The 16,102-nt window shown below is 34.1% G+C and overlaps 1 protein-coding gene and 1 non-coding gene across 2 annotated transcripts; both read left to right on the forward strand.

Moving 5' to 3' along the window:
- TRNAR-CCG (transfer RNA arginine (anticodon CCG)) lies at positions 1–73 on the forward strand. Its single transcript has one exon. It is a non-coding gene; the product is annotated as a tRNA-Arg (tRNA).
- Positions 74–4,019: 3,946 nt separating this feature from the next.
- LOC128677752 (cuticle protein 3-like) lies at positions 4,020–14,168 on the forward strand. The gene is made up of 4 exons (XM_053758824.1): positions 4,020–4,137; positions 6,581–6,775; positions 10,540–10,738; positions 13,374–14,168. Exons 1-4 carry the CDS (start codon positions 4,033–4,035, stop codon positions 13,481–13,483), a joined length of 609 nt encoding a protein of 202 aa, XP_053614799.1. The 5' UTR covers positions 4,020–4,032; the 3' UTR covers positions 13,484–14,168.
- Positions 14,169–16,102: the final 1,934 nt, after the last annotated feature.

The raw sequence follows: 16,102 nt of genomic DNA on the forward strand, positions 1-16,102 counted from the left end.
GACCTCGATGGCGCAGTGGTAAAGTGCTTGCCTCCGAACCGAGAGGTCCCGGGTTCGATCCCCGGTCGGGTCATGATGGAAAATGATCTTTTCTGATTGGCCCGGGTCTTGTATGTTTATCTATATATGTATTTGTTATAAAATATAATATCGTTGAGTTAGTATCTCATAACACAAGTTTCGAACTTACTTTGGGGCTAGCTCAATCTGTGTGATTTGTCCGTATATATTTGTTTATTTATTTAAATTTAGACAGTTTTGAAAAACTATTATTAAATTATGGATTAGAAGTATAATTCGAAGTCGACGACTTTGGTGGCGCAGTGATAAAGTGCTTGCCTCTGAACCGAGAGGTCTCGGATTCGAACCCGGTCGGGTCATGATGGAAAATGATCTTTTTCTGATTGGCCCGGGTCTTGGATGTTTATCTATATATGTATTTATTATAAAATATAGTATCGTTGAGTTAGTATCCCATAACACAAGTCTCTAACTTTAGGGCTATTCTGGGCTCAATCTGTGTGATTTGTCCTAATATAAATATATATTTATTTATTATAAAGTTGTGAAAGTATGTTTGTTTGTTACCTCTTCACGCTCTATTTACACTCAACCATTCATTCTAAGTTTTCATACATATAGGAAGGAATAATCCCGGAAAAAAGAACTTGTTCAGGAATTTCACGCGGGCGGTGCTACGGGCAAAAGCTACTTCGACATAATCTATACAAGATCCACAATTCACGGTCACCGAGTGGTCATCAATGATTACAAAATACTTATGCTATACTTAATTACACACGTGTGTATGGTAAAACAAATTTTATACATTAATAAAATCTAAGGTATTAATTAGCTGCGACATTCAAACTTTGTACATTTAATGATTGTACTGATGGAATTCTGTCTTGAAAATTTTGACTACATAGCATCATTCAAACCAAAGTTATGATAGTTCAAAAAAAAACGACGAAACGTTTCGTGAAAAGGTAGCTAGTGCCCTTGCGCTTCGCTTGGCTCATCTTGGCGTGGCACTAACAGATTCATAATTAATACACAGGGTTATACGGTTCAGCTAATGAATTAATATAGATTACTCGTAACTGTAATTAAGTAATCGACGATCAGATCAGACGACATTTTATTTTAGGGCTGGTAATTTCACGAGCAAATATAATAAATTAAATAACAGAGAAAAGCTTTATTTCATTAGCCAAATGTGTTTTAACAACACAAGTGTGAGGGCTGCCTATTGGGCAAAAAATGCCTGTGCCAGGCAGACCTGCCTCCTTCTTAATATACGGTACATAAACACATTACAGACTAAGTTAAGAATGAACATGTTACGTTTACATAATTACATTTATAAAAACATTATCAATAATATTTAAGAAATTTTAAACAGCAATTTTAATTAACATTTCTATCTGATGACAACTAAATTTTTTTAACCAAATTGACACCATAATTTTGACTTCACGTAGTCGTAGGGGATAAAAATCGTGGTTCTCATGAATTTTATTGTACAGTGGAGAAGATTGCGAGACATATTGACCTTTAGCAAATTTAGTTTTTGCATGATAACTAAGAGCTACTTTTTACTTCCTTCTATGTGATTTACATGTAAAATATGTATTTAAAGGTAACAACAGCAAATATATTGGACGACATAATTTGTTACAAGCTTATATTTATTATTTTTTTTTAGTTTCACCTGTCCCGTTGTATGTCTGTAATCAAATCTTGCAAGTTAGATTTCTCCTACTTCCAGTTGACCTACAGAGTTGATATTTCCCACGTCGCTTCAGTTTCCATGACAATGCATTATTATGATAAGCATGACCTGATGGTGCAACCATGAACGGCTCCAGACGTGATAACTCCTCAACGGTTCACTGCACGGACATGAAGGGACATTTTGTCGCACATTGAATGCAATAAGAGATCTCTTTGACAACAATAAAAGCTTGTGTTAAAAATGACATTTTTATAGAATTATTTGAAACTCCTACAATTACATTCTAATAGTTCTGTTGATTGAGACATCGCAATAGTTTTAATATCATCCTAATCACGATAACAAAGACTAAGAATTTGTGACCTCCAACCTCGAGCCCTTGATCTTCGTAATAACCTTTAAACAAAGGTGACCTTTAAAAAATGTTAGTACATCTATTAGTTCTAGCTCTTAATGGTTTTATTACCTATGTAATATTTTTGATGTGGTTGTTGAAATAGTTTTTATTGCTGGGTTTGAAGAAACTGTACATTTTTAACGTTAACAAATTATAAAAATTAGTCCCTCTGTCGCATCTGTCTGTATGAACACTATAAACTTACATACTACCGGATGAAGATTTAGTGGTATAATGGTTTCACCCGAGCAAAGCCCGGACGGGCCGCTTGTTGAAAATATCGATCGATTGTATACATAAGTTGATCGAGAAAAGTTGTAATAATTATATTCAGAGCTGTGAAGCCCCAAAACCAAGGGTTTGTTTTTAAACAATCGTAGAAGTTTGAAAATTTTGATGATTTTACCACCGCCTGCCTGATGTTTACCTTTTGGGAATACCATTGTTGCCTATCAGTTTTTAGGGCAATGTGTCCTTTAATTGTAGCTCGTAAGATATCCGCAGGAGGATTTGGAGTGGTACTAGTTTAGGGCGGGACCACAGTCGTATCTTCAACTTATTTTTTAACATTTTTCACATTTAAAGGTAAATATTTGCGTCCCCGGGCTTCACAGCGTAACAGCCGCGAACGCAACCAAATATATGAGAAAGAAAGGCGATATGTTCTGTATTGCCTCCGGTATAACTATATCTGGTTTCTATATTTGATTCGTGTCAGCATTGACCATCCCTATATATAATGTAGCTTGATACATTAACATAAATAAACTTTTCCATATGTTTGTGAGAAATAGTGAAGGCCTAATTTCTTAATGTTTGAATATTTAATTACAATTTAAGATTTGTATATTATAGAAAATCGTGTATTCAAAAGTATATCTTGGCCTCAGATTTTTTCCGTTTTTCTCCATTCCTTACAGTCGTATTCCACATGGCTGAGGGTCGTGGTCATTAAGTGGAATGAAACATACACGACTCTCATAGAGTAGTTTGTCATTTTCTTCTCCATTTCACACAATAGGTGATAAATTATCAACTGGAGCACAGGTTTCCTGACGATGTTTTCCTTCACCGTAAGCAAGTGGTAGTGAAAACTACTAAACATGAGTCAGATTGGATACAAACTGATCGTGCACCAGTAGGATTCGAACCTGGGACCTTTCGATCACAGGTGGACCACCACCGCTACAAATCATTTTATATTAAGCGCGATTTCATGCCAATCGGCTCTTTGGACAAGTATTCAAAATTAAAAGTTATATTTAAAACGGTTGAGTAGATTGTTTTTATATTTTAGAGGTTGTGGGTTCGGGTTCCACGGGAAGTGACATTTATAACTGGTTTTAGTTGCATAATTTGTCGACAAAAATACATACATATTTGTATTTTTATCCTATGTCGTGTAACTACACTAAAGCAACTTAATAATTCAAAATTTTCAGGACATTACACTTTTCGCTTAGTGGATTATTTGCGTGTCAATAATTCGACAGTGATTTTTTAAAAGTTTAACCAAATGAGACACGTTATTTAAAAATTAAGTCACTAGTTTTAAAAATCGATAACTAGGTTAAATCTTTAATCAAATAAATGCCGAAACATCCAAAATGACTAAGCATCTCCTAACACCAATGACCTTTATAGAAATTGACACTTGCCAAAATGTTCAAATACCAAAACTCATTTCATCGAACCGCAAAACTTTATGCCGGCTTCACACTGTCGTCGAAAATTTTGCCAATCTTTGGTGGTTTCTGTATACATTGCTGGTTCGTCATTGCGGTAAATAAAAACACACATTACTAACTACGCATTGTTCACGCATTCGCGTCTGAGTCCGGCGACAGTGTTGAGTTGGCTTTAGATGATCTTCACACATTCAGGAAAAGGCTTAAATATGTCTAGAATGAATTTTGTAACAACCACTCAAGTATATAAAAGCTGGTGGGACGGGCCGTCTATACATTCGTGTTCTCACCTTAGACTTTACAACATGCAGTTGGTGAGATTATTTTTTTGTCTATTCATATTATTTATTATATAGATCGGTATTTTGTGAAGTGACATTTCTAATTACTTTCTTATATTAAAACATACACTAACATATACCTTTTATATATTTATAAACAATTAATTTGGTTGGTCTTCAGATTTCATAGTTAATTTTACTAGATAACCTATAAATATTTATGTTTATTGGAAAAAAAAATCAATAATCGACTATCTGGTCGTCCTTAATTATCTATAAGTACATAGCAATGGTTATTGCCGTTCATTAAAGAAATTATTTTTATTTGTATTTTTTTTCTACTAATTGATTTTATATTGATTAAAATCTTTTTTTAAAGCACTGAAGCCATTTAAAATTTACTTCTTTTTCTCTTTATTTTAACTTAAGATTTCACTGAATTGACTTAATAGGAATGCAAGTCTTTCAATTACAATTAACATAATTGGGTAACGGACATAACCTAACAAAACAAAAACGCTTGCATTTTTTTATATAAACAGACTTAATCATCAAACCTTATTGTTAAAAATTAAACAACCACGCTTAATAATTTGCCACTCTCTTTCATCTCCTTCAAGACTTAGTTATTATCTAGTATTTAGGCAAATTTTAGGTATGTGTGTGTGTATACACAGTGTGTAACCTATCATTTACATAATTATAGAACAATAGCTAGCGTGGGTGACAGCTAATCTCAGCTTTGTACTTTGGGAAACTTTAGTCTGAATGACGTAAAACATTGCGTGTTTAATCTGTCATCTAAGCCTCAGTTGCACCAGTCAACTTTGACGCTAACCCTACCTATTAATGTAAAATGTCGTTGTAGTGCGCCGGTTCAGGTTATCGTCAAAGTTGGCTGGTGCAACCCGCTCTAATTGTTGTGAAGATATAGAATGGCGTATATATTTGGCGCGGTGATCGAAATTGTCGATCTGTAAGATATTCACTTTGCCATAAATTAATTAAACAATTGATAATAGAATTATTTTGTTATTTTCAATGATATTCGAAATCCACGTCTATCCCCTGGTGTTACAGTTGTTCAGGGCAGCGGTGATCACTTACCATCATGTGGTAACCACCCACTTTCTCGACCAACGTATGCTATTAAAAAAAATTCTGACTAGAAGTAAAAATAAAATCAAAATTATTCTCATAATATATTTTTCATTAACTTTTATTACCCATTATTTCTTTCCTTGTCTTCTTTATATAATAATTTCTGCAACTACCTTACATATTGTGTATAACATTAAATTTTTTCAATACATAATACTATAAATATACTTGACTGTAGTCTCAGCTATTAATCAAAATCCATTTTCCAATAAAAGAAATTGACACTTCCGCAGTTGTGTTCCATTGTGGTGTCAATTTAGCTTCAGACTTTTTCCGAATTATCATTTAATAACAATTCTGCAATCTTCCATCTGATCTTTATTGTCTTGAATAATAGCATCGTTGTGTAACAATCAATAATAGATTTACGTGTTCTATAAAATACGGGACATTATATTGATTAACTTTAACATTATTAGGTATTTATCATTCATTTATAAAAAAATTATAAATACTTACATTCATCGCTATATTTATTTTACGTTTAACAAAAAGTTTATAAAATTGACGAAATTGAATCGCTTATATAACGTTAATTTTTTAATTTTAATTGATTGGATTTCAATTGAGTTTGCAATTAATTACATTTAAGTTTTGATTTTCTTCATAATTTGTCACTATTGGTACCACAGTGCATAAAAAAAATACGTTTAAAGTTATATGGATCTAAAAGAGTTATTCTTCAAAAACCCAATTGGTATCAAATCTTGACTGACATATAGATACATCGCAAAAAGGCATATTTTCCAGCCTTCAACATACATCGGTAATGTTACTATCAATTTGAAACACTACCGCGAGAATGTCGCAATTCGATACGCATTCGGAGGGATTCGAATTACGAACACTTCTAGAAATCTCCTGTTTATATGCGCCAACGCACTCTGCGTAATATATCTTTGAAATTATTAAATCAGCTAGGAGTAATTCGATATTTTAGTAAAAATCAAACACAACGTGAAGTTTTATCATAATAGCTATCTGAAATAAATAATTTTAGTAGATATACATTGTCAATTTTATGAATCAATGATTTTGGAAATGATTCCTTCCTCAAAAAAATTGATCGTAATGACAGCGCGGCCGCAGCGGTCGAAACGCCATGAGAACCCTATTAGGAAAGCAGACTCCATGTTGATATGGGAAAAGGCCGGAAAAAAGTAATGAATGTTTTTTAAAAATTAACACACACATATCGATATAATTTGAATCTTACTTTGTCTTCAAAAACCCAGTCCAAACATAGACTATGTTTACGAATAGTTTAAGTAAATTAAATTACGAATATATCTAATTATACTTTCATATGCTCTAGGTATTCTTCACCGCACTCTTCGGCTTTGCCGCCGCTGGCTTCGCTGGCTCATATCCTGAGCAGTCCAACCGCCCTCAAGCCCAGTACGAGAGGAACGCCAGGATCATCGCCCTGGACTCCGACGTCAAAGAAGACTCCTTCAGATACAACTACGAAACTGAGAACGGCATCAAGGCTGAGGAACAAGGACATGAAGTAAGTCTTTCTCTTTCTTATCTTCTCTTTTAGTCAGGACTGTTATGCCGTAGACGACCTCGGTGGCGCAGTGGTAAAGTCCTTGCCTCTGTACCGAGAGATCCCGGGTTCAATACCCGGTCGGGTCATGATGGAAAATGATCTTTTCTTGTCTTGGATGTTTTTCTACATAAGAATTTGTTATAAAATATAGTATCGTTGACTTAGTATCCCATAACACAAGTCACGAAATTACTTTGGGGCTAGCTTAATCTGTGTGATTTGTCCTAATATATTTATTTTTTTAATGCTCAAGTTTGACGTAAAAATAAATCTTATTTGGCTATTATTTTATGATCGGCCTGACTTCAATTTTTCTTGGGAATGCTATTAACTATGTGAGAATATGAGGATGAGTTAAAACAGAGCTTGATGCGATTTTTGATATGGAGAGATTGACATATATACTTGCTTTATATTTTGTTCTTGATAGTATAATTTTGTACGATGTTATGTTCATTGAAAAATAAGCATCAAAGTATCAAAATTTCGTAATATATTAAGAGGTCAATGTACTCATTTATTTAGCTATGTTACGATATTCAATGTGTTTTTAATGAAAATTCATCAGATGATAAAATGTCGAGGTATTTTAAAATAATATTACCATTCGTAAGCAACGATTCATATATAATTTGATTTGTAACTAGTAGATATTATTTATGGACCGTGTGATTTATTATATAAATTTGTATTAAACTGGTGGCCATCCTGGCTTCACTCGGATTAAACCATAATTATTATTATTTTGTTTCTCCTTTTGGGATTCACGGCACTTATATACTATAAAGATCCAATACGTAAAGGTCCTTTAGAGAGTTTTAATGTTATGTAATTATTATTATTACGAGTTAAGACTTTTAAGTGTCCCACTGCTGGCCAATCGCCTCCATTATTTCAATTTGGTCAGGTCAGTTTAAAACCCCTAAACCTTTAGACAGGCAGACACACTTAGCGGTCAAACTTATAGCACCCCTCTTTTTGCGTCGGGGGTTAAAAAAAATCATTATACTGGCCTGTGAGAAGTAACCTACAAAGTGGCCCATTCTTCAATGCTACTGTGACCTATGGCTAGCCGATCATTGCAGTCTAAAGGGCAATAGTCCCAACCCAGAAATGCCAACTTGGACTAAGTAGGTAACTTTATAAATGATAGAATGGACAGGCCGTATATCGTTGATGTAACCTTTCAATTAATATAGAAGTGTTTATTATTAAATGTAAATATGAAGAAGATTAATTCTTCAGATTAAAATTAAAATTTTTTTACTCAACTTAAGAGTGAATAAATTCATTTAATGACGTCAAAATATTACTTAAAACAATGTGTAATAAAAACTAGCCTAGTTCGTCTTTTCGGAAACAAATTGAGAAAATAATTTCTAGAAGATAATTTTGTAGTTTGGATTACGAAAGCGTGTCGCGTGGTCCTGCCCTAGAATAGGACCACTTCATATCCTCCCGTGGATATCGTACAACGCGCAAAGGCAACAATAGCATTTCCATGGAGGGTTGACGTCAGGCAGGCGGCCGGTTGTGAAATCACAGCTGAACCTTTAAAATTTTAAGGTTTTTTTACGCAACCGGATCTGTACATGCAAAGACGTGAGAGAGAATTAATGACCTCCAACCTCTGCGATTGATTCATAATATGATTATGATTGACAAAAAGTGAGTTATGCTTTGTAACAGGCAAACGGTAGTAAGCATAATATGACGTGTACAATATTTAAAACAAAAAAAAGTACAAATTAGGTTTTATAGTAGGTAAAGCACGAAAAAAGTGTTGTAATACTTAAAGTATAAAGTGCGCAATACAGTAATTTAATCATTAATTGAGGCCAGACGCGGTGAACGGTGACCAAAACTTTGAAACTTTTGGTATGTTCCTAAGCTTTCCATGATGGGTCAATTTGCACTTAAATTCGAAAATTAAACACCTACTACTTCGTTATGTTAGGGTGCGCGATGTATTTTCGAAAGAATGGGTTTAGTTTTTTATATAATACATATGTACATGTAATTTCTTTAACATTATTCAATCTTAATAAAATTAATTTGTTAAAAATATCACAGAAACTCCATAAGACGATACCATCAACTTTGAACCAGTTAGTTTCATCTTACGATAATGTATACCGTATTCCATCGAACTTAACTTTTTATCAAAGTATCATAAGTTTTGTAAATCAAAAATTTACAAACTCATTGCAATGCATCAACATCAAGCAATCTTACTAGGTAGTTAAAATTAAAATCTTACATACATTTTAAGTTGTAAATTCAGATGTCAATTATTATTATTATTATGTTATTCAGTTGGGTGCATCAGTCAACTTTGACGTTAACTTTAAACTGCGCGCTGCCGACGCTTAGACAAAACGTACTTTGCCTTCTGCGCAGGTCAAAATTGACTTATGCAAACGAACCTTATAGTATAATAAATGAGAAAACCTATTAACATATAAATCTCAATGGCTGATGAAGTACCGGGAAAAATCCTCACACAAGAGAAAGAAATATTAAGACCAATGACAGTAAAAAGTACCTACTTTTATCCCAAAGTTCCCACGGGAGCGAAGCCCCGACGCGACTCAGTAAATATATCGTATCTCCTTATCTCTCCTCCTCAAACTTTTGACATTTATGAGATAATTCGACACGGTGCATGTTGCAAATTGAAAGTATCGGTTAAAAATATAATAATATCAGATTTATTAGCATATTGCTTAAACAAAATTATCGATAATAAAAAATCGAGAAGCATTTTATATTCGTTAAACACTCGACTTTATAAACTCGATACCAATTTCGGAAAATTTTCAATTTGCTCTAAAATTATGATCGATGATGTATCATAGCTATTACATATACTATGATTGCCGGCGCCAAGAGGGCAAATATAATAATATGTTGCAAAGGGCAAGTGTTGTATGTTTGACATTCAATAAATTTTGACATTGTAGATCAATGCTACAGGATGATCTATGAGATGGTTCCTTTCTAATTTATCTTAATTTGATTTGGTATTTCAAGCTTTATTTAAAACTAGATTTTGCCCACAGCTTCGATCGCGATATCTCTGGTACTAAGCAACGTCTCACGATGAAAAATATGCCTGATTTTAAGTTAGACCTTTTGTTATATAAACCGCATAAAATTCCTTTAGTCGTGTTTTCGTAATGTACAAACAAACATACAGATTGAAAAATGTTTTGGCTTCTAGGTTTGCTAGGTGGAAACTATTGTTCCACCTGATTTATGGAATTTCGTACAGCTAATTCGGCGCGATATCGCAAATATGCAATTAAAAAATATACATCTTATACAAAATCTTTCCGACATTTTGCTCACGTAAGAAGAACTTATAGGTGGCACAGAATGATAACTTTTTTTTTAATCTGACCCGAAAAGAGGGATGTTATAAGTGTATATGTCTGTTTGTGCATCTGTGTATCTGTCTGTGTCCCAAACGGATGAACCGATTTGCATTTAGTTTTTTTTTGTGTCATGGATAATTTTATCCTGAGTGTTATTAGCAATGTTTCATAAAAATCTGTTCCGCCTTTCAAATGTTGTAGCGAAACGAATATTGAAAGTCGGGTTTTTTTTTTAATTTATCTAACAAATAAACTAGTCATACTTTATTTGATGCAATTATATATCAAATTTTCTGTGATCATATACCTACATTCTCACTGAAACGACAACTTTTCGTCTTTCAGGCGGATGGCATCGAAGCGCAAGGAGGCTTCCAATACACCGGCGATGATGGTCAGGTCTACGCTATCAGCTATGCAGCTGGTCAGGGTGGCTTCCAGCCCCAGGGCGCGCACATCCCCACTCCCCCCCCTGTACCGGAGGAGATCCTGAAGGCCTTGGAACAAAACGCAAGAGACGAAGCGGCCGGTATCGTTGATGATGGTAAGCTATTGAATTATCATAACATTCTCAAATTTCATCATCATATCGAGTGTGTCACTGGTGTCAGATTTTATTCAAGTCGCCCAAAGGCATCTGACATGACTTTACGACTACTTACAAATATCCCGGTGTCTGTCTGTAATCAAATCTTGCATATTAAATTTCTCCTACTTCCAGTTGACCTACGGAGTTGAAATCTCCCACGTCTCGCTTCAGTTTCCATGACAATGCGTTATTATGATAAGCATGGCCTAATGACGCAGCCCGGATCGGCCAAAACAAGAAAAATTCTCAACTGCACCTGATATGAGTTTTTTGTCAGGCGCTAAATGCCATAAGATGCTCTTTGACGACAATAAAATGAGAGCCGACTCGCTGTCACACCAGTTAGTCACACCAGTATGACAGACGAATTTTTTTCCTCACAGCCACACCAGTATGACACAGAATAATTTTTAAACTTGTGGCAAAAATGACATTTTTGTAAAAAAAAATTTTTTATCATTCGAATATCATAAAAGCATAATTTGAAAAGCGTTTAAATCTATAAAATCTATTAATTGAACATAAAGCCGAAAAAAATCTATATCTGTTGATGGAAAAAAGCCACAAGCTCCAGATTGTAATCAGATATCTATATATTATGCTATCTGCATCTTATACAGGTCTTACAATACGTTATAATTCATTTAATTCAATAAATGCAGTCAAATCTGATACTTTATGGCGTATTCCCACGCCATTTCATAAACTTATATATGCCAAAGCGTAGCCTCCACAAATTACACCTACAATTCAGGAATGCACTTAGTATAATGTGATGCGCCCCACCCACAATGTTAAACAATATTTTTGTGTGATTACGAAGTGCATGTCGTTTGTAACTAATTATATTACTTTATTATCTACTAGCTTTGGTCCGCGACTTCGCCCGCATCAATTTACCACGGGGACAGAATTCTTTCAGAGATTAAACGCCAATGATTTCTTGCATCCATGCTCCAAGCTTCTGTTCTAATGTAAACGATATTTCACGAATATCGATTACATTAGAACAGAAGCTTGGAGAGGAACATATAAGCTCACTTTAGCATTTATCGCAGATTAAATCAGATCAAAAAACTGGAGTAGAGTTGAAGAAGTTATTATTTATAAGTGCTAAAGTTAGAAGCATGTGATTGAGTATTGTTAGTATTCACGCATTAGTTGAGGTATTACTTGTGACTTTATTCAGAATTTTGTTGTGCACATTATTGTGCCTGCCATTGTTTTAGTTCCAACGTTGACTTCATCCTGTATACCTTTGTTAAGTGCCTTTTCTGATAAGTAATGAGAGCCAGGGCTCCAAATACCAAGAAAATGCTCAGATGAGAGAAACAAATAAATAAAATAAATATATTAGGACAAATCACACAGATTGAGCTAGCCCCAAAGTAAGTTCGAAACTTTTATGGATTACGAAAGTGTTATGGGATACTAACTCCACGATGCTATATTCAATAACATTTACATATATCATATATATCAATTTGGGACTTCCAGTGAAGCAGTCCGGCATGATGACCTTAGGCCACGGAGGGCTTCCAATAATATAAATGAAATATAATCGGCAAAAAAAAAAAAATCATTTCGTTATACACTAATGAAATCCAAGCCGAAAATATCGTTGCTTTCAAGATTATTGTTAGTAGACCAAGCAGCGCCTATTTAAAATAAAAAAGGTACAGATTTTTCCTTTCAGTAAATGACACATAGGTACATTTACGGAAAGGAAAAGTCTCTGTGCGTTGATTTATTTTATTGCAACTTACACAATACGATCAATAATTTAAGATCTGAAACAATAAATGTAATAAAATAATTATATACATATAGCAAGCAAGTTAGATAATGATTCTAGATTTATATGTCCAATATTATGGACATTAAACAGCTGACCTTTTAGGTTTCACAATGACCCCTCACTCTGAATTTGCTTGGGAAACCGAGCACTAAGATAAGATTACATTCAATACTTCTTTATTATTTACGACATAAAATTCCAAATCCTTTGTAACGACAGCACATGAATTAATAGTATCTTGAGATCCAGTAGATGTGAATTTATTTGCGTGCGTCATAAACTTTATTGTTCAGATAATAGTGTTGCTTTTGGATCGGAATCTTGTGAAAGGAATGTTGTTAAGGATAATCCACGCTATTTTGAGATTGAAATGAATATAATAGCTTCTGTTGTAAAACAATGCAGAGAATGGTTTGACCAACACTTTAGAGGCCGAAGTAAATATGAGAATTTAGTTTTTTTCACAGTCTGTATACGGATTGTTTGTATTGTCTTCAGATCTCATATCAGGATGTAAAGTCTCTGTTTAATTATCCCTGTTGGTTCGCGTCCTGGTCGCATTCTCGGCTATAGCGCCCGATGCGCGGTCCGGGGTCCGCGTGAAAATAATCATTTAAATTTTGAAGATTTGGTTGCCTCCCTTTCGCCAACCCGCTTTGGGAATGCGGCTGTTGCTAAAGGCTATTTATCAATGAGTCGAACGACATCCACGAGACGGAATGAAGTGGTCCTATTCTTCATCACATTGCATGATCTGTCGTCGTAAATTTAAAATTTATTTTTTAATTTCAGGTCAATACAACCCTGGTAAATATGGCGACGCACCAGCTGCTGGCTTCCAACAGCAACAATACTCTAGAGCCCAGGCCTCCGCTGGCTTCAACAAGCCATACAGATTCTAAGACCTTAGTACTTAAACCCAGTATTAGTTACATTTCGAAATTGGAATCATGGAAACAAGAATTCAAAACGTCGCGTCGCCTTTAATACGCACACAAAGATAGCGATGATGTGATTGGATGTTATTACGAGTCAATTCACAAATATTTCTTTTCTAGTTTTTCATTGGCTAATCGATCTGTCAAATGTCATCATTGTTAAGGTCAACAAAACCATTTTCTTGTTTTCAAGATTCTTTTAATTATGGTTGTCTAGTTATTGTATGAAATTTTAGAATCTAGTTATGTGCAATATATAAACTACATAATCAAATAATATATATTTTTTAAATATGTGTAACTTTACGTTACAAATTATAAAGATATAGAAGAATAAATGTTATGTGGGAAAAACTAGAATCTAAAATGTAGAAGACTGAAATTCTTGGTTAAATTTATATAATACTCATAAATGCGTCAGGTTACGCAGTAACTTTGTTTAACGAGAGTTTCATTATTTTTTTCAATAACTAGACAAATAAAATTAGTTTATTTCGAAATGTTTTAAATGAACAAAATGTGATTTATATAAGTGTTAGTCTCTTATCTATAAATAACTGAAATTGTTATAGTGTTAACCTGTGTGATATTCGTGTATTCTTTTATTTATTTTGTGAATAAAAGATTAAAATATACTCCAATTATATAAGTCATATGTTTTATTGCATCCTCTGTCTACTTCTTTTAAAACAATATTCCTTTACTTTTTTAGTTTCTTGTATTAATATTAATTTATGTACTTACAAGCTGTGTCCCGTGGCTTCCCATGGGAATTTTGGAGTAATCATCACCCTTGTGTGTTATTCAAGATAATATTCTGCCGGTGTAAATTTCATAACAATCCGTCCAGTGGATTTTACGTGAAAGTGTAACAAACATACATATATACATCCACACAAACGTTTGCATTTATAATAATAGTAGTAAAATTTTCGTAAGTTCGTAAAATGCATTTATTACAAATAAAAAATAACAATACTTACCTAAATCACGTTACGTGTTACAAAATATACATATAGTACATACAGAGCAATATATTATAAAAGTTTCATTTCATGTTGACGGATGCTGTGCTCGTGTTCGATGAAACTAGGTAAATTTCCAGTCTGGATAATTCCAGCTAAATCTAATGTCGTCGAACAATTTGCCAAACTTTGGCGGATTCGGTATAAATTGCTGGTTTTTAATTGCGGTAAATAAAGACACTCGTATACTAACTACGCAATGATCTCGCGTTCGCGTCGGCATGTCTCTGAATTCGGCGATAGCGTGGAGCTGGCATGAAAAATATAAAAAAAATACTTAAGCTACACTACGTTTCGGAAAAGGAGGGTTTGGTAAAAAAAAAGCTCACAATAATATGCAAATTAAGCAACGTTCATTCATTTATCACCGCATCTATTTGAGTACGCCGAAATTGTGGAGTTGGCAGTATATTCTACAAATGGTAAAAAATCGACCCAAATCGCAAAGATGGCACCTGGCCATGATCTAAGTATTTGATTTCTCGAACTAAGTATTTGCCATGATGGCAAATACTTAGTTCGAGAGAATATGCAAAGATGGCACCACTTAAAGTGTGTGTTACCTACGTCGGCTATATACACTATCACAGAACTCAGATACCCGCACGAAGGAATGAACAATGCGTAATTTGCACGAGAGCTCTTATTTATCGCAATGAAAAGATGGCAATGCATGCTTAATCCGCCAATCATTTTGCTGATAGTCTTTAGCGGGCGTAAAGTATTACAAGTTGTTTAAATTGTTTATAGATGGCAGTGCTGTGTCGTCGCAACGGGCCACGATTGAGCAATGGGGCCTCGCTCTCGTTGTAGTATGTCCTATGTCCAAGCTACAAATTATGAATTTACAGTTTCGATAAATTGTAAATACTTAGTTTATCAAATAATACTATAATTGTCGTTAATACCAAACTTCTTCTTTTCATTATCTTATATTACGATTTTTCAAATTTTAAAAGCCAAAGGTGGTTAAAAACCTTTCTGTCGAATGCCTGTGAGTAAAGTTGAATCCCTTCTAAACAAGATCAAGTTTTTTGTTACAAAAATTTCATTTTTTCCACAAACTTTTAATGTCGTCAGAGAGATCTTATGGCATTTAACACCAGACAAAAAACCCATGTCCCTGCTGTAAACGGTTGAGGATCTCCCTCGTTTGGAGCCGATCCGGGCTGCACCATCAGGTCATGTTTATCATAATAATGCATTATCATGAAAACTGAAGCGACGTGGGAAATTTTAACTTTTTGTGAGTCAACTGGAAAGTAATGTTATTTAGTAGTATTTGATTAATGTACAACGAGACAGGTGAAACTAAATAAAAGCTTGTAAACAATCCCAGGTTCGAATCCAACTTGTACCGCAAGATTTTGTATACCAATCTGACTCATGTATAGTAATTTTGGTAGACCAACACGGGCATCTGAGAAGGATAAAATCGTGAGGAAGCCAACTGTTTTGTTGATAATTTATCAGCTTGTATGTGATTTGAAAAAGACAATGGCAAACTACTCCATTTATATCCTTACATGTTATAAAACAAAGCCGCTCTACCGCGTCA

This window comes from Plodia interpunctella, chromosome 18 (assembly GCF_027563975.2).
Source record: "Plodia interpunctella isolate USDA-ARS_2022_Savannah chromosome 18, ilPloInte3.2, whole genome shotgun sequence".
NCBI lineage: Eukaryota > Metazoa > Arthropoda > Insecta > Lepidoptera > Pyralidae > Plodia > Plodia interpunctella.

Excerpts from the sequence above, each read along its gene's own strand:
- LOC128677752 (XM_053758824.1), top strand. The coding sequence starts at position 4,033 with ATGTCTAGAATGAATTTTGTAACAACCACTCAAGTATATAAAAGCTGG. Across the intron at positions 6,776-10,539 it reads CTGAGGAACAAGGACATGAA|GCGGATGGCATCGAAGCGCA; the intron begins GTAAGTCTTTCT and ends TTCGTCTTTCAG. Across the intron at positions 10,739-13,373 it reads GGCCGGTATCGTTGATGATG|GTCAATACAACCCTGGTAAA; the intron begins GTAAGCTATTGA and ends TTTTAATTTCAG.